This window comes from Narcine bancroftii, chromosome 1, assembly GCF_036971445.1.
Source record: "Narcine bancroftii isolate sNarBan1 chromosome 1, sNarBan1.hap1, whole genome shotgun sequence".
NCBI lineage: Eukaryota > Metazoa > Chordata > Chondrichthyes > Torpediniformes > Narcinidae > Narcine > Narcine bancroftii.
This window is the reverse complement of record NC_091469.1, coordinates 163,481,466-163,507,338: the sequence shown is the minus strand read 5'-3', so window position 1 is coordinate 163,507,338 and position 25,873 is coordinate 163,481,466. Positions and strand designations below refer to the sequence as shown.

Genomic DNA, 25,873 nt, shown 5'->3' with positions numbered 1-25,873 from the left:
TTATTTGTCCCTTATCAATTAACCCCAATTAACTCCTGGCTCCTCCTCCTCCTCTCACCCAACACCAGGCACTGACTCACTGTCTCCTCCGACCCCGAGTCTGACCTGACTGAGCCCAAGTCCTCTGAGGTTGGGTAGGATACGGACCAGAGGACATGGGTTAAGGTTGAAAGGTGAAATGTTTAAAAGAAACTTTCGAGGGAACTTCTTCACAGAGAGAGAGGTGGGGGTGTTTAATGAGCTGCCAGCTGAAGTGGTAAATGCGGGCTCAATTGTTACATTTAAGAAATCTTTGGAGAAAGACATAAACGGGAAGGATATGCTGGGATATGGTTTGAGTACAGATCAGTGGGACTGAGTGAAAAATATAGTTTAGCACAGGCTAGAAGGGCTGAAGGGTTTGTTTCTGTGCTGTGGTGAGAGCTGGTCATTCAGTGGACAGTGAATGTTTGGTATTCTCTGCCTGAGGGCACTGTGGAGCCCCAGTCAGTGAGTTCATTCGAAGCACAGGTTGGTTTCCTTTAATCCCTTCTGAACATTAATGGGAGCAGGTTATGGAGATAACAGAGAATGGTGCAAGGTGGACAATCCCAGTGAGTGGTGGGGCAGGTTTGAAGGGCTGGATAAACTGCTCCAGCTTCATTTTATTTTGTTCTTCTGTTTTCACCCCCGTTAGAGTCACCTTTAACCTTTTTGCTCAGCCAGTGTTTTCACCAGTCAACCCCTCCATGCTCTGATGCCGTCAGTTTATCTCTCCGCAGGTCTGATCCTCGAGAGCTGTCTGCTGCTCGCACATCAGATTTCAGCATCTGCAGTATTTTGCTTTCAGACAATTCTTGGCTGATCGAGCAGGAAAAGACAGAACCAACCTCTTCATCCCAGAACCTGGGCCAACCACCAGGCGCACATTTCCACTGATCTCATGTCCATCTTGTTTCTATTCCCCCCTACATTCTGACCAACCCCCCCTCCCCTCCCACCCCGCCCTCCCCCCAGATCCCACCGCTCACCCGCACATGAGGTGCAATCTTCCGTGATGAACTAAACCCACCGGACCCTACACACCTTTGGGACGTGGGAGGAAGCCGGAGCACCTGGGGAAAACCCACACGGCCATGGGGAGAGCGTGAAAACTCTGCACAGAAAGCAGCAGGAGGCTGGGATTGAACCAGGGTCTCTGTGCTGAGAGCAGGTCCTCCACTGGCAACATGATTCAGATAAACCACAGTGAAGTGAGCAATTGTGAAAACTCATCTCAGACCTTCAACATTAGGAAAATATTTGTATGACTTAATATATATGTTTTGGAACATTTTCATTTTGCTTTTTGTAATGTGCAGAAAAATCCATTAATATTAATTTCTCTGCATTTTCTTACCTTTCCAGTAATCTAAAAGCTGCGTACACCTGACTTCACCGGCATTGCAGACGCTGCATTGAACAATACAGAGCAATTAATTAACCTTTACACATTCATTTAAGACCATAAAACATAGGAGCAGAAATAGGCCATTTGGCCCATCAAGACTGCCCTGCCATTAAATTCATGAGCTGATCTATTACCCCACTCAGCCCCACTGCCCAGCCTTCTCCCCATAACCTCTGAAGCCCTGGCTAATCCAGAACCTATCGATCTCTGCCTTAAATACACCCAATGACCCGGCCTCCACAACCACCTGTGGCAACAAATTCCACAGATTCACCGCCCTCTGAAGAGATACCTCCACATCTCGGTTCTAAGTGGACATCCTTCAATCCTGAAGTTGTGCCCTCTTTTTCTAGACTCTCCCGCCGTGGGAAACAACCTTTCAACATCTACTTTGTTCACGCCTTTCAACATTTGAAATGTTTCAGTGAGATCCCCTCTTATTCTCCTAAATTACAGTATGTATAGTTTCAGTTGACTCAGTCTCCCGTCATATGTCTAGTTTCAACCTGGTGAACCTGCCCTGCACCAATATCAATTGCTTTTCGTGCTCCCGCTTGCACCCATGATGAATTCAACAACTTCCAGTTGACTGAACTCCATCGCCTCATGTTTACTATGGACACCCAATTCAAAGCCATTTATTTTTGGACAATAGTCCCAACCAGTCCCCCTCCACCACCACCCTCCTCTGGCTGGCAGAACTTGTCCTCACCCTCAATAATTTCTCCTTTGACTCATCGCACTTTCTCCAGGCTTTTGTTGGCTGCATGGAGCAATCCATGCTACAAGCCTCCACAGGCAAGACCCCTCAACTCTTCCCCCGCTACATCGAAGACTACTTTTCTGCAGCCTCATGTACCCATGATGAACTTGTTGGCTTCATCCACTTTGCTGCCAACTTCCACACCGACCCTAAATTCACTTGGTCCATCTCTAACACCCTCCCTTCCCTTGATCTCTCTGTCTATATCTCAGGAGACAAACTCTCAACAGATATCTTCAATAAACCCACCAACTCCCACAGTCCCCTCGACTACACCTGTCCCCTGTATGGATTCCGTTCCCTTCTCTCAACTCCTCTGTCTCCAGGATGAGGACGTCCATGACAGATCATCAGAGATGTCCTCTTTTTTCCAACAACGTGGCTTTCCCTCCACCATCATCAACTCAACCCTCACCTGCATATCCTCCATTACCCATACATCTGCCCTGAACCCTACACCCCCACACACAACAAGGACAGGATTCCTCTTGTCCTCACCTACCACCCCACCAACCTCCACATCCAACACTTTCTCCTCCACCATTTCTGCCACCTACTGCATGATCCAACCACTAAACACAGATACCCCTCTCCACCTTCTTCAGGGACCACTGCCTCCATGACTCCCTTGTCCACTCCTTCTTTCCCATCCATCATCCCCTTGGGACCTAGCCCTGTGAATGCAGGAGATGCTCCACAAGCACCCACAACTCCCCCCTCACCACCATTCAGGGCCCCAAACAGTCCTTCCAAGTGAAACAACATTTCCCTTGTGAGGGGTTATCTACTGCATTCTGTGCTCTTGCTGTGGCCTCCTCTACATCAGAGAGACTGGACGCAGACTGGGAGATGGCTTTGTTGAGCACCTCGGCTCTGACAACTGCAGTAGCGTGGATCTCCCAGTGGCCGCCCATTTCAATTCCTCATCCCATTCCCTTGCTGACATGTCTGTCCATAGTCTCATGCACGGCCAGACCTGAGATCATCCTCAGACTGGAGGACCAACACCTCATCTTCCGACTGGGCGCACTCCAATGGAATGGCATTAACATCGACCTCTGGCTTTATTTAAACCCCACCCCCCCCACCCCATCACTTTCCCTTTCTGTCGCCTTCCCCCAACTCGGTATATTTTTTCCCTGTCTCCTTTAGCCCAGACATGATACATTCTCACCTCTCCCCTTATCATATCCAATTAACACCATTTGTTGGTCTGGACACCTCTCCCGGCCAGCACTGAGATGTCCTGCTTCTGGCTCATCCTGCTTCTTTCTTAAAGAAGGGCTCAGGCCCGAAACGTTGGTGACATATCTTTGTCTCCTACGGATGCTGAAAAGACTGGCCGAGTTCCTTCAGCATTTCGGTGCCTATTTTACTACAATCACAGTGTCTGCAGACTTTTGTGTTTCACCCAATATCCTGGAATATTTGCCGGCACCTTCCATCTGTCCTCTGGGTATGCAAGGACTGTCCACATGTCCATTCCCTCCCAGGCTGGAGATTTTGAAACGCATTTACAAAGAGCAAACAGCCTCCTTTTTGTAGCTTTCTCCCCAATGGAGAGTTTGGGCACAGACTGGGAGATGGTTTCATGGAGCACCTTTGCTCTGTCCACAGCGACGGGGTGGTCAACCATTTTCAGTTCTATTCCCCACTCCTGCCCCGACATGTCTGTCCATCGGCTTGTTCACTGCCAAACCAAGACCACCCGTAAACTGGAAGAGCATCACCTGATATTCCACCCAGGCACTCTCCAACCAGATGGCATCAAGGCTGATCTCTCCGATTTCCGTTAGACCACTCCCCCTCCTCCCCATCCCTCTGACTCCTTCCCTCCAGCTCTCCATCTCCTTCCCCCTCCACTCAGAGAGCTATCCCCTCCCCATATCACCTCTGCTTTTTTTCTCCAGTGCCCTCCCACCCTTACCCACCTACTACCATCTTCCTGTGGGCCTGTGCTCCTACACCTGCCCCTCCACCCACCATTTCGTTCAGGTGGGCTGCCTGCTGATTGCTCCTACCTTGATGAAGGTCTCAGCTCCAAAACATTGGTTATTTCGATATATTGATCTTTGCTACATAAAGAATGTTGCGTGACCTGCTGAGTTTCTCCGGCAATTTTGTGTAAACTACATGCAGAGCTTCTGCAGATTTTCGTGTTTAACAACCTCCTTTCTCAACCCAAGCCATAGAAATATCAGATTCCAAAACTATAAAGTGTTGCTCTGTAGCCAGAACCATAAAAGCTGCTGCAAAGTGCCCCAACTAATTATTTAAAAGATTATTCACAAATCGAACACGCTTCTTAAATGTTAAATTATCAAAAACAAATAGAAGCACAACTTTCAGATCACATTTGCTTAAATATTCACGGTTTGAGCGTCCTCCTCATGGAGACACTTGACCCATTTCAATTCACCTATAGAAGAAACTGTTCCACAGATGATGCTATAACCTTGTCCCTTCACTGACCTGGCTCACCTGGAGAAGGACACCTTATGGACCAGGCTGTAGTTCATCAACTTCAGCTCAGAATTTAATATAATCAATCTCCAAAGGCTGGTGGAGAAGTTGTCCTTGCTGGGACCCAACACTCCTCTGTAACTGGATCCTGGACTTCCTCACGGAAAGACCACAGTCTGTCTGGGTTGGTAGCAGAACATCAAGCACTGGCACAGATCAGGGCTGTGCACTCAGCCCACTCCTGTTCATGCTACTGACTCATGCCTACATCACCAGATCCAGCTCCAACAGTGTCATAGAGTTTGCAGATGACACAACAGTCTTTGGCCTCATCAGCATCAACGATGAGTCACACTACAGAGAAGAGGTGGAAAATCTCATGATGTGATGCAAAGGTAACAACCTGAGTCTCACCTTGGACAAGATGAGAGAGATGATCATGGACTTCAGGAGGACAAGGAACGACCACCCTCCACTACACATCAACAACATTGTAGAAGAGAGACTGGAGAGCACAGGTTCCATGGAATCTGCAGTGATAGAGTGACACTCCTGACCACTAGAGAAAATCAGAGACTAGTTTGTGACAGCTCGGGGGATTCAAGGTGGATGCCTCCACAAGCTCATGAGTTTTTTTAGCTAATAAAGTATAGTGGTTTTAAAAGAATCCATTTCACTATTACAATAAAAGAAACATCACATAGTACCAGCAGTGAGGATCAGTTGATATTAGCAGAAAATGTGGAAAGTGTGAAGATTCCTGACGCTGTCAATTGGACTGGAAATGTTGACCACGAGTGGAGGTTGTTCTCACAAAGATTCATGCTATACCTGCAAGCCATTGGATTTGATAGCAAACCTGATGCATGGAAGATTGCACTGCTACTTACCATGGCAGGACCTCAAGCACGATATATTTATTTTTTGCAGAGGCCAAAGACCAGGGCAAGTTCGACAAGGTTATGGAGATGTTTGATGAACACTGTTTGCCCAAGAAAAATGAAACATTCAAGAGGTACGTGTTTCACTCACACATACAGCTGCAGGGAGAGAGCTTTGATACTTTTTTAATGGACTTGAAATTAAAAGCAAGAACATGAAATTTTGAATCATGGCAAATTGTGTTCTGGATTATTGATAAGAAAGTGAGAGAGAGGATGCTGTGAGAGATGGAGCTTACCTTAGCTGGAGCTGTGAAGATGTGTCATGCCAGTGAACTAAGCTCTGCAGCTCACCAAAAGTTCGGTGATAGTGTAAAAACTGGTGAAAACGAAGGCATAGTCAGAACCACAGTGCGTGTCCACCCACACAAACAAGAAACGAGATTATAGGAAACAACAAAAAGGAGAGATATTCAATTGTAAACGATGTGGCCCTCAACATGCACCAAAACAATTCCCCGCCTATGGAAATGTCTGTAATAAGTGGACACTGTATACATTATAGAAGATACTGCTCTCAGTGAGACATTTTCCATGGGCAATAGTAGTGCAGGAAGATTGTAAACCAATAGACACTGAACAGCCAAGTATGAACAGAGTTGAGCCGGATAAGGGGACGGTGTCATTACATACAAATGGAACAAATATTCCTTTCAAGCTGGACACAGGGGCAAAGGTCATTTTGATCTGTGAGTGCGACATCAGGGCAATGAAGATAAAGCCATACATCCATGCAAATCCTGTTCAGCTTAAAGCTGATAATGAACAGAGTATCGACACAAAAGGTACTCATAAACTCAAGGTGTAAGTTAAAGAGCACCATCTCAGGTTCACAGTAGTCCCAGATGGACATGAATCACTGCTGGGTGACTAAGCATGTGAAAATTTAAGCCTAGTCAAGAGGGTGTACACACCAGGGAAACCTATTGAGTTAGCTGATATGTTATCCAGGGCAATGACACAGAGTGAAGCACGCAATGAGAGTTCCACAGAGACAGAGGTGAACCTGATCACTGAATCGCTTCCCGTATCTGACATGAAATCCAAGCAGATCACAGCTGAAACAGAAAAGGACACAATTCTACAGAAGGTCATCAAGAATATGAATGTAGGATGGCCTAGAGGTGAATGTCAGCCACACTACAGCATCAGAGCTGTGCAAAGTGTTGTCAATGGGTTTCTACTCAGACAGAGCAGAATTAGCAATCCTCAATCACTGCGGCAAGAGCCTGAAATGCAAGCGACGCTCCAGGAACAGACAAATGCAGAAGATCCAGCCCGCACAGCAACAGAGGAAACACCAGCTGGATAGTCGTGGAGCAGCCGAGCCGACGCAAGCACCTGTGTTCAGAAGATCCACATGTTAGCAAAGCACCCGATGGACTGAATCTCCAAAGAAAAGAAATGCACATTTAAAAAGTATGTGCTGCTAATGTTTGTGTTTACGTCTGTGTTGAACTTTAAATTGAAATTAATTATGTATTAGTGTGTCTTGTTGCTGGATTAAACATCCCAAGGAAAGGGGATGTAGTATTGACGGAGTCAGAGATTAGTTTGTTGCAGCTCAGAGATTCAAGATGGATACCTCCACACAGTCATCAGTTCTATAGTTAATAAAATGTAGTTGTTTTAAAAGAACCCAAGTTTCTTGATTACAATAAACAAAACATCACAGAGTCGACTTAATAAGTGACCTATAGTGGGCACCTCAATATCTCCTCACTTGTCAGGAAGGTGCAAAAATGACTGCACATCCTGAGAAGACTGAATTGGGCCAGGCTACCGGCCACCATCATGTTAACCTTCTTCAGGACCTCTATCGAGAACATCCTGGCTGGCTACATCACAGTGCGGTACAGTCTCTGCAGAGGAATGGACCATAAGAGGATTACTGGAGACTCCCTCCCCTCCCAACAACATGATCTATCTTGATCACTGTCTGAAGAGGGTGCACAAAATAATTTAGGAATCCTTCCACCCCCGCACACGGCATCTTTCAGCTGCTCCCGTCGGGGAAGAGATCCAGGAGGATCAGAGCCAGCGCCACCAGGCTGAGGAACATCTTCTTCCCACGTGCAGTGAGAGTGCAGAATGACCAAAGGAACTGGTCACACTCACCATCCAAGGTTCTATTTATTAAACAATATTTTTTATTTGAATATATGTATATTTGTCTTGCATGTGTATTATTTGTCTGTCTGTGTGTTATGTCTGGTTGTGCATCTGTGTGTTTTGCACTGAGGACTGGAGAATGCTGTTTTGTCAGGTTGTACTTGTACAATCAAATGATAAATAAACTGAACTTGAAGTTTCCAATATAATTGTAAGTTTTGAAGTTCCAGGGCAAAATGGATGTCTTTCTTAGCAGAAAATATTAATTCTCGAACTTTCCCATCTTCTGAGGAGTGGCATCATGTGTTTCATTATGGTAAGTGTTCAGTCATCGCCTTTGGAAGACTACACAAAAGAGTCTGGAAAAACAACCAACTGAAAAACCTCACAAAGATAAGCGTATACAGAGCCGTTGTCATACCCACACTCCTGTTCGGCTCCGAATCATGGGTCCTCTACCGGCACCACCTACGGCTCCTAGAACGCTTCCACCAGCGTTGTCTCCGCTCCATCCTCAACATCCATTGGAGCGCTTACACCCCTAACGTCGAAGTACTCGAGATGGCAGAGGTCGACAGCATCGAGTCCACGCTGCTGAAGATCCAGCTGCGCTGGATGGGTCACGTCTCCAGAATGGAGGACCATCGCCTTCCCAAGATCGTGTTATATGGCGAGCTCTCCACTGGCTACCGTGACAGAGGTGCACCAAAGAAAAGGTACAAGGACTGCCTAAAGAAATCTCTTGGTGCCTGCCACATTGACCACTGCCAGTGGGCTGATAATGCCTCAAACCGTGCATCTTGGCGCCTCACAGTTTGGCGGGCAGCAACCTCCTTTGAAGAAGACCGCAGAGCCCACCTCACTGACAAAAGGCAAAGGAGGAAAAACCCAACAACCAACCCCAACCAACCAATTTTCCCTTGCAACCGCTGCAATCGTGTCTGCCTGTCCCGCATCGGACTTGTCAGCCACAAACGAGCCTGCAGCTGACGTGGACTTTTTACCCCCTCCATAAATCTTCGTCCGCGAAGCCAAGCCAAAGAAATACTCTGGAGTAAAACACAAAAGTCTGCAGACACCGTGACTGAAGTAAAAACACAATGTGATGGAATTGTGTTATTATTAATATTTAGGAAAGTTTTATATATATATATTTCTTAGAAAAGGCTTTGTTGGTGGACAGGGACACACAGACACCACAAACCCTTACACGCAGAAACCATTTTGAATGTTGAAAAGTCTGTTAAACCATTGTTGGTCAAAGCTGTGTAAAGCTTCATTGAAATGTGGAAGACAATGCCATTTACTCAGAGAAACACCTGTATAATCTGTTCAAACAAACAGGCTTTTGCTTCAATGACCCATGTAGACAGATCGGAAGCAATGGCTCGTAAATGCTTTTGGAAAAGATGAGCTTCAATCAAAATCTGCATTGAGGTCAAGAAATGTGATTAAAAGCATTTGCACCAAGAAACAACTAAGGTCAGAAATGCAGTAGCTTCTGGTTAGAGAGCTACTGTTCTTGTTGTATTCTCTTACCATGGGAGATACACAAAATTAGTGATAAGGAAGAGCGACTTCAGCTGTCTCTTTGAAAAAAGGACTGTTTTACCGTATCCATTTTTACGTGGTCACTTCGTGTAACCCTTGCCTGGGTTTGTGAGATCATCATTCAGACATCACAAGTACATGCAAGATCATTTGCATGAAGAAAATATTCTCTGAAAACAACTCTACAAGAATTTTGTGAGTTTTGAGAAGTCTAATGCCTCAAACCTACTCCATAAATATGACTGAGCAACAATTTTAAAAATCTGTGTTTCAACACAAAACTGACTGAACTTTAAAAATTGATTCTTTTTACCATTGTGCCTAAACTGTAACAGTTTTGAGACCCACACACACACACACACACACACCACACACACACACACACACACACACACACACACACACACACACACACACACACACACACACACACACACACACACACACACACACACACACACACACACATTTGCGCTGTTACAGGCCCAGAGGATTGCAAAGCCCAGCAGCAATATAAATTCACAAAGACAAATGGATACTTAAACAAAAGTTACTTTTAATTCTAAACATAAAAACAGGATCAAACTTTAACTTACTACTATTAACTTATATTAACCTAACTTAACCCCCTTCTAATAATAAGTGCACGTGTATGTAATGTGTGTTTAAGTTCAGAAAAGTTCTTTGAGTCACAGTCCAATCTCACTTCTCACTCCTCCAAGTTCACCAGTATCAGGCAATTCTTATATTGTGCACAGAATTTAACATTTACAAAGTTCACCAGGCTTTGGTACTTGAAAGGTAAATGGTTACTGCTCAGGAAGGTTCTTGTCAGTTTTCAGAGAGAGATTTGTTGCTCATTGGACACACACAAACTGATTCCTTCCGATCAGAGTCTTGCCGAAGAAACTTGCCCCATCAGGGTTTTCCAGATGATGACCTCTTTTTTTCAGGTCATCACAGAGAATGGTGAAACATTATACAGGAAGCCATCTCCTCTTGTATGGGCCACAAGGACTTTGAACAGGCTGAACTCAGAACTCACAACCTGTCTTCAAAATGAAGCTTCCAAAAGCCACTGCAAAAAACCAGCAGTCTCTGTCTGTCTGTCTGTCTCTCTCTCTGCTTGTAAAACCACATGATTACTAAAACAGCACATGCCACCAAAAAAGCTTGCTAACCCCCAAAATCAATTCATGAGAGATCTTATCAGTTTCCTGAGATGGGCCCTTCCGTTTGCACCTGGTTGTGAAAATCTCCAGTACAGGAGTCTATATTGTCTTTGCAGACGTGTAGGTACCACCTTATGCATAACTCTTGCATTTTAAAATGAGATCTGTTTTGAATTGTTTGTCTCTGTTTGTGACCTACACTAAAACCCCTCAATCTATCTTCCAAAAACATATCTATACATAATACAAAATATAACATAATCTGTCACAGTGCATAGTGGGGTTAAGTAAGAAGGATTATGCTATTTTAATAGGTATTTATAATAAAAATGATTCTTTGAAGATACCATTGTCTTGGTGAATTTCTATTGCTGTTGGTCTGGTATGTAACACAAGGAGAAACTCAGCAGGTCAAACCATGTGCTTTTATTATTACCATTAACATTGACTTCTCTGGTTTCTGCTAGCCTACTCCCTGTTCTCCCTCTCTTCCCCGTCCCTCCCTCTCCTTTCCTCCAGCTCTCCACCCCCTTCCCTCTCCCTTCCACAGAACCACCCCCCCTTGCCCCTATTTGCTGGTGTTCTCTCGTCGCAGTCATAGGTTGGGAGTAGAGCCAGTCGCTGCTGGTGACGTATCTGGGGCAACGCGTGAGAGAAGTAACATGCCTGTGTGGGTCAGAACGGGAAAGCTCGGACGGAGCGATGGATCGCGTGCATGTAGAGTGTCATTGGAGGAAGGGATTAGGAGCATTGCAGTCACTTGCGTGGCAGAGAGGCAATGAAGAGGGCTGGGGGGGGGGGCTTTGGTGAGAGGTATTTTATTGGAAGAAGGTGGTGTTTTGGATAAGAATGAAGAAGATCAAACCCATTTTTGTGCTGAAGAAAGAGTGAGTGTGTTCTTTTAATTGTGTGTATATTGTATAACGTCCAGTCCCTACATCCTCCATCCCTTGAACCTCCTGCCTCTGGGACTGTAGTCCTCCCCCACCCCCACCCAACCCAACCCACCTTTTTGTTCCGATGCCCGGCTTTGCTCGTACTTTGATGAAGGGGCTCAAGCCTGAAACGTTGTATGATCATGTTTACTCACCAGTCTTGGTATTTCATTGGCGCTGGAGAAGGTATCCTGTCACCTGGGTTATATGCCAACCCATTCAAGTAGCATGGACACCCCATTCTTCCAAAAGAAAACAAGATCAAAGGTTAAAATCCGGGCCATGAATGAGATGTGGAAGTCAGAAAACCTGACTGGGCAAATGACCTTTTCAAACCTCTGCCTCTCATACCCCTTAAACCCTCACGGTGCTGCTTTGTTTTGGAGAACGCATCTTCCGAGGCAAGGTGAGCAGAGGGAATAAGGATGACCGGTGATTTAGGATCATAGAACATTAGATCACAGAAACAGGACCCTTTGGCCCTTCTAGTCTGTGCTGAATCATTTATTTTTTTATCTAGTCCCACTGATCTGCCACAAGTCCATACCCTGTACCTGTCCCAATTCTTCTTAAAAGTTAAAAACTGAGCCCATATTCACCACCTCAGCTGGCAGCTCGTTCCACACTCCCACCTTCTTCTTTTCTGGCTGTCCATCCCGTAGGACGATGATGGTTCCTTTCAGTTAGTTTGTGGGGTTGGATATGTGCGCCCTGGAGGGGCTGGACAGGCCAATCCTTGTCGGGCCCTGCTTAGCCACATACTGGGCAGATGAGCCTGGAGGGGCAGCAGGGGGCAGAAGCTCCATTGTGATGCTTCCTGGGCCTGTCCTCTGTTGCCTCTTTGGGCTTGTTCCCAACAGCGGCCACACCTTTTCTGATGGCGACCCACCCACTGCAAACGACCTTGACCCAAATCCTCCCGTGTTGATGAGATGGTGTCGGCTTTCGTGAGACTCCTTGTACTGTAGTCACTGGCCTCCTCGTTTTCGGGTCCCACTGGACTGTTGGCCATACAAGATGTCCTTGGGCAGTCTTCCATCAGGCATCCTGACAACATGTCCTGCCCAGCGCAGTTGGGCCAACATCACCAAGGTTGAAACTGCTGGCATTCGGGCTCAAGAAAGGACCTTGATATTGGAGACCTTGTCTCACCAGGTGATCTTCATCAGAGAACGTTGGTGACGCTGCTGCAGTTGGTCAAGCTGACGCAAGTGACTCTGACATGGGCACCACGTCTCACATCCATAGAGCAAGGCTGATATGACAACGGCCCTGTCCACCTTGCACTTGGTGGCCAACCTGACGTCCTGTGACTCAATCCGATCTTTCCGCTGATCAAAGGCAAAGCAGGCCTTTCTGATTCTTGACCCAATCTCTACATCTACAGAAGGTGAGAAGGTTATTGTGCTACCCAGGGAGCAAAACCTGTTGGCTGCATTGAGACGAGTGTCATCAATGAGGACAGTTGGTTCTTCGTAACTTGACCCAGGAGCCGGTTGGTACAAAACTTCCATCTTTTTCAGGCTGATTGTCAATCTGCGGCTCTTGGCAGCCCTGGCAAAGTGACTGGTGATCTCCTGCAAATCTTTGAGAGAATGGGCAACCAGTGCACAACTCTCTCTGTGAAGAGGTTCCCCCTCACGTTCCCACCAAAACGTTCCCCTTTTCAACCTTAACCCATGTCCTCTAGTTTGTATCTCACCCACCCTCAGTGGAAAAAGCCAACCTACATTTACTCTGTCTGTCCCCCTCATAATTTTTAATACCCAAAGTTTTATAAATACATTTTGCTCACATAGTGGCAGAACACGTGTGAGAGAGTGGGTTGTAGAACATGTTCTCAGGACACCGGCATCCTTCGATGTAGCTCGATGATGGGAGAAAGTGACAGCTTCTTCTCGTCATCAGGTGGTAACAACTCCCTGCACAGGTGTAGTTGGCCACAGCGTATATCATGTCCCCAGTGCAATTCAGAGCTGTGTGACAGATTTAAAAAACATTAGAACTAATAAAGAGATTGATCATTCCATAGAATAGTACAGCCCCTTTGGCCCACAATGTTGTTGCGACCTATATAAACCTACTCAACAATCGAACCCTTCCCTCCCTCCCACTCATAATCCTCTATTTTTCTTGCATCCATGTGCCTGGCCAAGAATCCCTATAAGTCCAGCCTCCACTATCATCCCTGACATTCCAATTGCTCACTACACTCTGTAAAAAAAAATACCCCTGACATCTTCCCCCAACTTTTTTCCCTCCACTATGTACACCCATCCTCTGGTGTTTGCTATTCCTACTCCAGGAAAAAGGTTCCCCTCATAATCTTGTAGACCTCTATTAAGTCTTCTCACTCTTCTTTGGTCCAAAGAGAAAAGTCCCAGCTCTGCAAACCTTGCCTCATAAGACACATTTCCCAATCCAGACAACTTCCTTATGAATCTCCTCTGCCCCCTCTCCACAACTTCCACATCCTTCCTGTAATGACCAGAATTGAACACAATACTCCAAGCGTGGCCTAACCAGAATTTTATAGAGCTGCTCTTGAAATCAATCCTGACTAATGAAGGCCAGCAAGCCGTTAGTCATCTGAGCTACCCTATCAATCCTGTGTGGTAACCTTGACAATCTATGGTTTTGTTCCTCAAAGTTCCTCTGTTCTTGGAGGTCTGTAATGGGGTCTGCACTCTGAGCCAACCTTGCACTCTACGTTCAATAACAACCTTCCAAAATACATCACCTCACACTTATCCACATTGAACTCCATCTGCCCCTTCTCTGCCCAACTCTGCATCCTGACTGTATCTTGCTGTAACCCACAGCAAGCTTACACCTCCATCTGCATTCTTCTAGGTCTAGTTCACACATATTGAACCAACAATGTTAGTCAGGCAATATTTACCAGGACAGACAGTTTTCCCTTTGTGATATAATCTCCTTCAATGTGGAGAGATGATAATTTATTGGACCCTCCCTCTGAATGCACGGGGGCATTCTTCATGGGCACGCCATATCGTGAGGGTGAAACAATGGGCAATTTACTGGCATCCCTTCCTGTCCCATTTATTTATGTGGAAAACCATCTGGAGTTTCCCTGCAATATAGTTATCTTAAAGATGACACTGATCTGATCTTTTATTATTCAGTCAACAGGGCAGTTCTAAATCATAGTTGTACAGTACAAAAAAAAGATTGTCCTCATTCAGTACCTCATGAAGACAGTCCCATCTGGGACAGGGTCACATCCGGGAAACAGTCACCTCTGGGAAACGGTCCCATCTGGGACAGGGTCGCATCTGGGACAGAGTCACACCTAGGACAGGGTCACATCTTGTACAGGGTTGCATCTGGGACAGGGCCGCATTCGAGACTGGATCGCGTCTGATACTGGGGTGCATCAGGGACAGGGCCACATCTGGGACAGGGCCACATCTGGGACAGGGCCACATCTGGGAAACAGTCACCTCTGGGAAACGGTCCCATCTGGGACAGGGCCACATCTGGGAAACAGTCACCTCTGGGAAACGGTCCCATCTGGGACAGGGTCGCATCTGGGACAGAGTCACACCTAGGACAGGGCCACATCTGGGACAGGGCCACATCTGGGACAGGGCCACATCTGGGACAGGGCCACATCTGGGACAGGGCCACATCTGGTAAACATAAACATGTCATCACTCGTGAGCCAGCAGATACCATGCTTGGGTGCCCAGATAAGCCTGCACAAGCCCAGCCAATTGAGAAGAACTTCAAGGTCAGGTGCAAGGTGTAAACCATGGCCGACACAGGATTGGATTAGTTAACGCTGGCCCTAATAAACTAAGGACACAACGTGATTTGCTCAGCTTAACATTGTTTGTTCTGGTACAGGATTCAGTAACCCCTACAGTTCTAGAGTCCTAAGCATCATGAACAACATTATGTCCTGACAGCGAAGGTACTTACAGCACTCGTGAACCGTGGTTCGGAAGTCAATGTAAACACCATAGAGAAGGCAAATGTGGGCATAGTTAGCGAGAGCTGAACACAGGCACGATTTCAGGTCTGAACAGCTGCAAACCTCCTGTCGGCACTGGTCATAGAATTGTTCAGGGCTGATGAAATGACAACTTTTAAACACGTGACTTTTGATGATGTTGCACTTCTCTTCTGCATAGGCCTCTGGAGGAACAACACACAAGGGCAGTTCAGTGATCATGGCTGGATCATTGGACCACTACACTAGAAGACACTGGAGCAGAAATTTAAAAACCGCTACACCAACCGTGTTGTCCCTTCAATGTTGAAATTCAACCCACATCCATCACCCTCACCGCTCTCTTCATTAAAAGTTCGCCCAAACGTTCCCCTTAAACCTTTCACCCATCACCCTGAACCTATGTCCTCACCCAACCTCAGTGCAAAAAGTCTGGTTATATTTCACATCTGAACACCTCATAATTTTGTGGATCTCTATTAAGGGCAGCATGGTTAGCGAAGCGGTCAGGACAATGCCTTTACAGCTCCAGCAATCGGGACCAGGGTTCGAATCCCACACTGTTTGTATGGAGTTTGTACATTTTCCCTGTGTCTGTGTGGGTTTTCCCCATGGGCTCCAATTTCCTCCCACCATTTGTCGTTAATTGGAATGTAATTGGGCAGCACAGATTCTTGGGTAAAAATGGCCTGTTACCATGCTGTATGTCTAAATTTAATTTAAAATGTATATTTAAAAAAAAAACACCACTCATTCTCTGACACTCCAGAAAGTTTCTAGTAAATCCCCTCTGCACTCTTTCAATCTTCGATGACCAAACCTGCACACATCTGACCTCACCAATGTCTTATACAACTTTACCATAAATCCCAGCTCCTGGACTCAATACTTTGATCTATAAAGGCCAAAATGCCAAAAGCTCTCTTTCCAACCCTGTCCACCTGTGATGCCACTTTCAGGGAATTATGTATCTGTATTCCCAGATCCCTCTGTTCTATTACAGTGGCCTTGACCCAGGTTCAAATCTGTCCCACATCTGGGACAGGGCCACATCCGGGACAGGGCCACATCTGGGACAGGGTCACATCCCGTAAGGAGTTTGTACGTTCTCCCAGTGTCTGTGTAGATTTCCTCTGGGTGCTCCGGTTTCCAAACACCCTTCAAAGCATACACAGTTTGTTAATTAATTAGGGTATTTGGGCGGCATGGCCTTGTGTGCCAGAAAGGCCTGTTACCATGCAGTATGTCTAAATATTAAAATCTAATTATTGCACTTTGCTTTTTCCGACCATTTACCATGTACGTCCTTTTTTGGTTTGTATTCCCAAAACGCAGCATCCCACACTTGTCTGCATTAAATTCCATCTGCCATTTTCCAGCCCATTTTTCCAGCTGGTCCAGATCCCTCTGCAAACTTTGAAAACCTTCTTCACTGTCCACCACACCTCTAATCTTAGTGTCATCTGCAAACTTGCTGATCCAATTTCCCACATTATCATCCAGATCATTGATATAGATGACAAGTAATGGTCCCAGCACCGATCCCTGAGGTACCACTAGTCACAGGCCTCTAGTCTGAGAAGCATCATCTGTTACCCCAGATTTTCCTCATTCAGTACCTCATGAAGACAGTCCCATCTGGGACAGGGTCACATCCGGGAAACAGTCACCTCTGGGAAATGGTTCCCATCTGGGACAGGGTCGCATCTGGGACAGAGTCACACCTAGGACAGGGTCACATCTGGTACAGGGTTGCATCTGGAACAGGGCCGCGTTCGAGACTGGATTGCGTCTGATACTGGGGTGCATCCGGGACAGGGTCGCATCAGGGACAGGGTCACATCTCCTACTCTCTGGCTTCTCCCATCCAGCCCTTGTTGAATCCAGTTCACTATTTAACCATGAATACCTAGTGTCTCAATCTTTCTGACTAACCTCCCGTGTGGGACCTTGTCAAAGGCCTTACTAAAGCCCATGTAGACAACATTCACAGCCTTTTCTTCATCTAATTTCCTGGTAACCTCCTGGAAAGAATCTACAAGATTGGTTAAACATGACGTACCATGCACAAAGCCATGCTGACAGTCCTTAAACAGTCCCTGACTATCCAAAAACCTTCCAACAATCTACCTACTACTGACATCAGGCTCACTGGCCTATAAATTCATAAGTTACTTTTGGAGCCATTTTTAAACAACGGAACAAGGTGAGTTACTCTCCAATTCTCTGTCACCAGACCCGTGGTAAGGACCTTTTAAATACATCTCCTTGGGTCCATGCAATTAAGTACTAGCCTCCCTCAGGGCCCATGAGTAGAGTTTATATCAACATTCCCTGGATTGAACTTGAGCCCAACTGTACTGTAGGTCAAACGAACTTAAACCAAATTGATTATCCTATCAGGTTTCATTGGTAGCAGGAAGTTCTTGGCAGCTTCAGCCTTATAGATGAACTTGGAAAACAGATACTCTAAAGCAGCCATTCTCAACCTTTTATTGGCTATGGCCTGCTTAGGATTCTAGTCAAAGTTTATGGGCCCCCTTCCCTGTGAAGCCATTGTTCAGTTTTCTTCTATACTTCTCGCCTACCTACTACATAAAACAACAAAAATTATTTACGTTACTTGAGGTGAAAATAAGGCAATTTCTAATCGAATTGACTGCCTCATCATGGCTACTGACCAACCAAACCTTCTTTGGAAACATAAATTATTATGCATTGAAGTATTTAGAACCCATAAGAACATTACAGCATAGAAACAGGCCCTTCGGCCCTTCTAGTCTGTGCTGAATCATTTTCTTCTGCCGCTCCATTGACCTACACCCAGTCTATCGCCCTCCATACCTCTTCCATCCATGTACCTGCCCAAATTCTTCTTAAATGTTAAAATTGAGTCCGCATTCACCGCCTCCGCTCAGTTCCACACTCCCACCACTCTCTGTGTGAAGAGGTTTCTCATCATGCTCCACTAAACTTTTCCCTTTTCACCCTTGACCCACGTCCTCTGGTTTGTATTGTACCTACTCTCAGTGGAAAAAGCTGACCTACATCAGCTGTCCCCCTCATAATTTTAAATACCTCCATCAAATCTCCCCTCATTCTTCTATGCTCCAGGGAATAAAGTCCTAACCTGTTTAACCTTTCCCTGTAACTCAGTTCCTGAAATCTGGGCAACATCCTAGTAAATCTTCTCTGCCCTCTTTCTATCTTACTGATATCTTTCCTGTAGTTTGGTGACCAAAACTCCACACAATCCTCTAAATTTGGCCTCACCAATGTCTTGTATAACTTTACCATAACATCCCAACACCTGTATTCAATAGGTTGATATATGAAGGCCAATATACAAAAGGTCTCTTTACAACCCTGTCCATGTATACTGCCACTTTCAGGGAATTATGTATCTGTATTCCCAGATCCCTCTGTTCTACCGCACTCCTCAGTGCCATTCACCGTGTATGTTCTTTCTTGGTTTGTCCTTGTTTGTTTGGAAATATTGGGAACAAACATGAGTTAGAGCAGACCTAACAATGCCAAACCACTGGAGGAACACATGGGTCAGGCCCCTGTTGGGCCAGTGGATGGTTGATGTTCAGGTTGGGACCCTGTGTCAGGACAGAGGGCAGGGAGACAGTGTCAGTGTAAAGAGGTGATGAGAGATGGCAGGTGAAAGGAGGAACCGGAAGAGTAGGGCATGATGGACTGAGGGACCCAGGTGGAGGGAGGGTTGGGTGGAGGTAGAGAGAGCTGAATGGTGATCAGTGGAGCTGCAAGAGACTGTTCAAAACTGATAAGGCTGCAAGTGGAACCAGATAGAGCCAGGAAGGGGAAGGGGATAGAAGTCAGCAAGTTGATAGTCAGGGAGGGGAATGGAATGGAATGGAATAACAGGGGCTGGTGTTTTGAGAAAGAATCTGGGGTAACAGATGAAACAGAAGGGCACGATTAGCATAGCGGTTAGTGCAACACTGTTACAGGGCCAGCGACTCAGTTTCGAATCTCACCCTGTCTGTAAGGGGTTTGTACAATCTCCATGTGGAGTTTCCCCAGGAGCTCCAGTTTCCTCCACTGTTCAAAATATACAGGGGTTGTTGGTCAATCGGGTGTATTTGGGCTGCACAGGCTCGTGGGCCGGAAGGGCCTATTACCATAAAGGTCTACATTTTAACTTTAAATTTTGAATACAAGGGTGTGGGTTCCCTGAAACTGGAAACGTTAATGTTAATTTCACTGGTTGGTAGATTCCCTGGGCAGAACAGTGCTGATGGTCTTTCCCTAGCTGTCCGAGCCCCTATACAGGCTCCCTGTTTGCTCAATGCTACCTCTCTCTCCAGCTCTCTTCGTATCATCCGCAAACTTGGCCACAAAACCATAACTCTGCCGTCTAAATCATTTACCTGCAGTGTGTAAAGTAGTGGTCCTGATGCTGACCCATGAGGAACCCCACAGGTGTCTGCCAGCCAGCCAGAGAAGACCCCCTTTATTGCCATCTTCTGTCAGTCAGCCAACCTTCTATCCACGCTGGTACATTTCCTGTAACATTGAGGTTCCCATCTTGTTTAGCAGCCTCATTCTCCTAATCTCAGAATAGGCGCATACTGCTATTACATCCCATGTAACCATATATATAACCATATAACCACTTACAGCACAGAACAGGCCAGTTCGGCCCTACTAGTCCATGGCGTAGCAAACCCACACCCTCCTAGTCCCACTGACCAGTACCCGGTCCATACCCCTCTAGTCCCCTCCTATCCATGTAACGATCCAGTCTTTCCTTATATGTAAGCAATGATCCCGCCTCGACCACGTCTGCCGGAAGCTCATTCCACATCCCCACCACCCTCTGCGTAAAGAAATTTCCCCTCATGTTCCCCTTATAATTTTCCCCCTTCAATCTTAAACCATGTCCTCTAGTTTGAATCTCCCCCTTTCTTAATTGAAAAAGCCTATCCACGTTTACTCTGTCTGTCCCTTTTAAAATCTTAAACACCTCGATCAAGTCCCCTCTCAATCTTCTACGCTCCAGAGAAAAAAGCCCCAGTCTGCACAACCTTTCCCTGGAACTCAGACTCTGAAATCCTGTCAACGTTCTCGTGAACCATACCCGCCCACCACTGCCGGGATCAATCTGCGGATCTCCTCTGTTGCAAGTGAGACAGAGTATTTAGAGGTGGTTTGGGAAGAATTATTAGAGCAGGTGGCACTCAAACATTTTAAAACAGAATATTTGCAGGACTTTTACAGAATGCTTTTTGCAAAAAGAGCAACAAAGTTGCAGCATACAGCTTGCCTGGGAGAGCATGTGATCTTTGCAGGCAGACAGAAGAGTTTTGCTCTTAGAGAAGGAGAGTGTGAAACAGAGAGAGAGGAGACAGAAATCAGTTCCAGAAGGACAAAGCTGGCAAATATTTGGAAGACTGCCTGGTCAAAGGAGAAGGCTGTCTGTCTGAAAGGTGACCTGAAAGAAACAGGATCATCTGGAGAACCCTGAAGGGGGCAAGTTTCGTCAGCAAGACTGATTGAGAAGGAATCAGTTGCGGATGTCCTGGAATAAAAAGGAATCTCTCACTGAAAACCAGCAAGAACCCTCCTGAGTGGTGACCATTTGCCTGTTAAGCACCAAGGACTGGTGAACTTTGTTAATGCTAACTTCTGTGCACAGAACAAGAATTGCCTGAAACCAGTGAGATTGGACTGTGATCCAAAGAACTTTTCTAATCTTGAATATACATTACACACATCTGTGCTTAGTATTAGAGGGGAGATTAAGTAGGTAGTAAGTAGGTTTAGAAGTTGATAGTAATAAGTTAAAGTTTAATTCTGTTTTCTTGTTCAATTATAATTAAAACTACGTTTGTTGAAGTAACCCTGTGTTGTGGTGAATATCTATTGCTGCTGGATTTGGGGGTCCTCTGGACTCTGTAATACAATTGAATTCTCCTCTGTAAATCTCCCTGTAATGAAGGTTAATCGGCCATCTGCCTTTCTTATAATCTATTGAACCCAGGGGTTAATCCTTAGCGATTTAAGAACATCCATGCCAGTCAGAACACCAAACCATCCTCTCCTATCTTCCCCTATCCTCCCACCTCTTTCTTTGGGTGCCTGCCTGCCTATGCTTACATCGAACGAAGGGCCCAGTCCCAAAACGCTTGTTCAAAAAGATGAAGGTCTCGACCTCGTGACCTTGGTTCTGTATCTTCATCTTTGCCATGTCAAATATGAGTTTGACCCATTGAGTTTCTCCAGCATCATGTTTTTACCTCAATCGTGGTGTCTGCAGACTTGTGCGCTTTACACCCAAAATGTTGGTTTTCCTTAACTTCCCACGGATAGTCCGCAACCTGCTGAGTTTCTCCAGCACGTTTGTATATTGCAGTGGGGCTTCCTCATCTTTCATGTCTATTTCCCATGTCCCTATTCATTGGGCATGTTCTGGACATCTCTCTTGTCAGGAAGGCACAGCAGTGACTGCCCTTCCTGAGAAGACTGAAGTGGGCAAGGCTACCGGCCTCCATCACATCCACCTTCTACAGGAACGGGTTCATAAGTGTAGACCAGAGGTTCCCAAATTTTTCGGGCTGCCATTCCATTGGCTCCGAGTCCACATTCCTAGTGCCACCCACCCCCCCTTCCCCACACACATACAACGGACACACACCTCTTTCTTGGTATTAGGTCAACCACCAATTTCAAATGACAACTAATCTAACACTACACATAAGCATATGTATTTCACAGATAAAACTTCTCGTAAACCAATTTATTTAGCAGTATGAAAGGGAAATTTACATCTTAACTCTAACTATATTGTTTTTGGGCTGTCAGGAGCTCCATGGGTGGGAGGTCGGAGCGAGGAGCCATGATCGGGCTGTTGGGAGCTCAATGGGCAGGGGGGGTTGGGGCGAGGATCAGCCGTCAGGAGCTCGATGGGTGGGCGGTTGGGGTGAGGATCAGCCATTGGGAGCTCAATGGGCGGGCGTTTGGGGTGAGGTTCAGCCGTCGGGAGCTCAATGGGCATGCGGTCAGAGCTAAAAATGGGGGGGGTGGTGTAATGGAAGATTCTAACCTGTTTTTTTAAACTTGCAGGTCTGGGTTCTGCAAGGCTGAGAACCTGCTTGTGTTTTAGAATCAGCAGACATAAGCTAAATTCCACCAAGGGGCCAGAGATGCTGTTATCTGACGAAAGGACATCTGTGTACCAAGAACATTTAATCTTCCTGCTTGTTTTGGTCACAGACTGTCAGAGGCCTTGCCTTGATGCAAAATAACCATTGTATTCAAAGTGATAAGCTGAAAATTATGTTATTCGTTAGAAGCCTAGCATGTTAGCTTGCTTGCTTATCTTTCTTGCTGTGCTGGGAATAGGTGCTTGGGTAAGCAGTTTTTGGGTAATATAAGTCATGGTCCCGCTGCTGAAGTTTGAGACTCTCCGAGAGGTGGCAACATCTCTCAGCAAGAAGAACTTCTGGAGTCCAGCCAACGTCCCGGTCAGGGGAGGTGGAGCAGTTGCTACCGGCGCCCTGACAACCAACTACAAGTGTGCAGTCGTTGCCTCGCTTCGGCAGTTGGGACCAGTCCAAGCGTTGATAAGTATAGTTGGGAAGGGCTTGCATATTGTAGTGTGAAATCAACTTTTGAATTTGTAATAAACATTTGTATAAACTGAACTGCTCTCGGTGTGTGTGTCTATTTTCTTTCGGTAGCTCAAACACTGTGACCAATCTAAAACGAACAAAATGAGAGGTATAAGTTTACCCAAGACAGGGGGTCAGTGTATTTATACATAATTTAAACATACCTTACACCCTGAAGATAATATGAAATCCTTACAAACCCGGAGCCTTGGCCCTTACAGTCATGAATGCGGTGTGTGTCCTGTCCAGAGCACGCCAACGATAAATAAACAAACATTCTCCACCCCCTTTCTCATCACCACCCCCTTTGATCTTTCCACCGCCCCCTAAGGGGGCAGCAGCTCCCACTTTGGGAATCACTAGTCTAGACAGAGATGGGAATTGGACTTAAATCAGACTTGATGAGCAAAACTGGTTTGATTTATGCAAGGACATTTCGACAAATACAATCTATGTGGGGATTTGGTTAGTACAATGAGTTAACATAACATAACAATTTACAGCACGGAAACAGGCCATTAGGCCCTTCTAGTCCACACCGAACCAAACACCCCTCTCTAGTCCCACCTCCCTGCACAATGCCCATAACCCTCCATCTTCTTCTCATCCATATACCTGTCCAACCTTTTCTTAAATAATACAATTGACTCCGCCGCCACTATTTCTCCCGGAAGATCATTCCACACGGCTACCACTCTCTGAGTAAAGAAGTTCCCCCTCATGTTACCTCTAAACCTCTGCCCCTTAATTCTTAACTCATGTCCTCTTGTTTTAATCTTTCCTCCTCTTAACGGAAATAGTCTATCCACATCCACTCTGTCTATCCCTTTCATAATCTTAAATACTTCTATCAAATCACCTCTCAACCTTCTACGCTCCAAAGAATAAAGACCTAATCTGTCCAATCTCTCCCTATACTCTAGATGCTTAAACCCAGGTAACATTCTGGTCAACCTTCTCTGCACTCTCTCCACTCTGTTTATATCCTTCCTATAATTAGGCGACCAGAACTGCACACAGAGCTCCAAATTAGGCCACACCAACGTCTTATACAGTCTCAACATCACCTCCCAACTCCTATATTCCATGCAATGATTGATAAAGGCCAGCATACTAAAAGCCTTCTTCACCACCCTATTCACGTGAGTTTCTACCTTCAGGGAACGATGTACCGTTACTCCTAAATCTTTCTGCTCTTCTGTATTCATCAATGCTCTCCCATTTACCACGTATGTCCTGTTCTGATTCTTCTTACCAAAATGAAGCACCTCATACTTATCAGCATTAAATTCCATTTGCCATTTTTCAGCCCACTTTTCTAAGCAGCTCAAATCCCTCTGCAATCCTTGAAAACCTTCTTCATTATCCACTATTCCACCTATCTTAGTATCGTCTGCATATTTACTAATCCAATTTACCACCCCATCATCTAGATCATTAATGTATATAACGAACAACAATTTGCCCAATACAGATCCTTGAGGCACACCACTGGTCACCGGCCTCCAACCTGACAGACAATTATCCACTACCACTCTCTGGCCTCTCCCTTTCAGCCAATGTTCAATCCATTTGACTATCTCAAAATTTATACCTAAAGACTGCACCTTCCTAACTAACCTTCCATGTGGTACCTTATCGAAGGCCTTACTGAAGTCCATATAGACAACATCCACCGTGCTACCCTCATCCACATTCCTAGTCACCTCTTCAAAAAATTCCATCAGATTGGTCAAACATGACCTTCCTTCCACAAATCCATGTTGAGTGCTCCTGATCAGACCCTGTCTATCCAGATGTTTATAAGTACTATCTCTAAGAATTTTCTCCATTAATTTACCTACCACAGACGTCAAACTTACAGGCCGATAGTTGCCAGGTTTCCTCCTTGAACCCTTTTTAAATAACGGAACCACATGCGCAATGCGCCAATCCTCCGGCACTATCCCCATATCTAATGACATTTGGAAAATTACTGCCAGAGCCTCTGCTATTTCCTCCTTCACTTCTCTCAATGTCCTGGGGAAGATCCCGTCTGGTCCCGGAGACTTATCCACCTTTATATTCTTCAAAAGCCCTAAAACTACATCTTTTGTAATCTCTATATTCCCCATATTTACCCAATTTGCTTTTTTTTATCTCACATCTCCCAATATCCTTCTCCTTAGTGAATACCGAAGAAAAGAAACTGTTCAATATCTCCCCCATTTCTCTAGGCTCCACACACAGTTTTCCGCTCTGATTCTCTAAGGGACCAATTTTGTCTCTAGCTTTCCTTTTACCATTAACATATTTGTAGAACTCTTTTGGATTAGTTTTCACCCTGCTTGCCATAGTTTCCTCATACCTTCTTTTAGCTTTCCTAATTCCTCTCTTAAGATTCCTCTTACATTCAATGTATCTTTCAAACATCCCCTTAACTCCATGCTTCTTATATCTAATGTATGCCTCCCTTTTTCTTCGAACCAAGTTTCCAATATTCCTTGAAAACCACGGCTCTAAGTTAAAGTCAAACTTAGATCAGATCCATGTTTTAGATGTGGTGAGGAGGTGGGAACTTTCTTACATGTGATTTATCATGTTCCAAGTGAATAGACTTGGGTGGATTTATGAAATTCTTTTAGAATGGATGATTGGAATTCCAGTTCCACAAAACCCAGAATTATTTTTACTGTGACGTACAATGGGGATAAGACCCAAATTGAAATGATCTAAATATCAAGATGAATTGCATTGGCCATGGCCAGTAAGTGTCTTGGAAAAAGTCTGCCTCCCATCAAGGTAGGGCTCACTGCAACGCAGAACTGCAGAGCTGTGTCCCCCTGGAGAAAATTACTTACAACCTGAGAACTAATTATGACGTATTTCTGCAAATACAGGGACCTGATTTA

The 25,873-nt window shown here is 45.5% G+C and overlaps 1 protein-coding gene across 1 annotated transcript in view; it reads right to left on the bottom strand.

Moving 5' to 3' along the window:
* The window catches only part of LOC138752553 (mucin-6-like), a 28,275-nt gene extending 11,124 nt beyond the window's left edge, over positions 1 to 17,151 (bottom strand). Inside the window, exons 1-5 of the mRNA XM_069915369.1 lie at positions 17,013 to 17,151; positions 15,312 to 15,527; positions 13,162 to 13,342; positions 11,522 to 11,608; positions 1,379 to 1,431 (exon numbers count right to left, since the gene is read on the bottom strand). Coding sequence (XP_069771470.1) covers positions 1,379 to 1,431; positions 11,522 to 11,608; positions 13,162 to 13,342; positions 15,312 to 15,527; positions 17,013 to 17,151 — 676 coding nt within the window. The remainder of the gene's footprint in view (positions 1 to 1,378; positions 1,432 to 11,521; positions 11,609 to 13,161; positions 13,343 to 15,311; positions 15,528 to 17,012) is intronic.
* Positions 17,152 to 25,873: the final 8,722 nt, after the last annotated feature.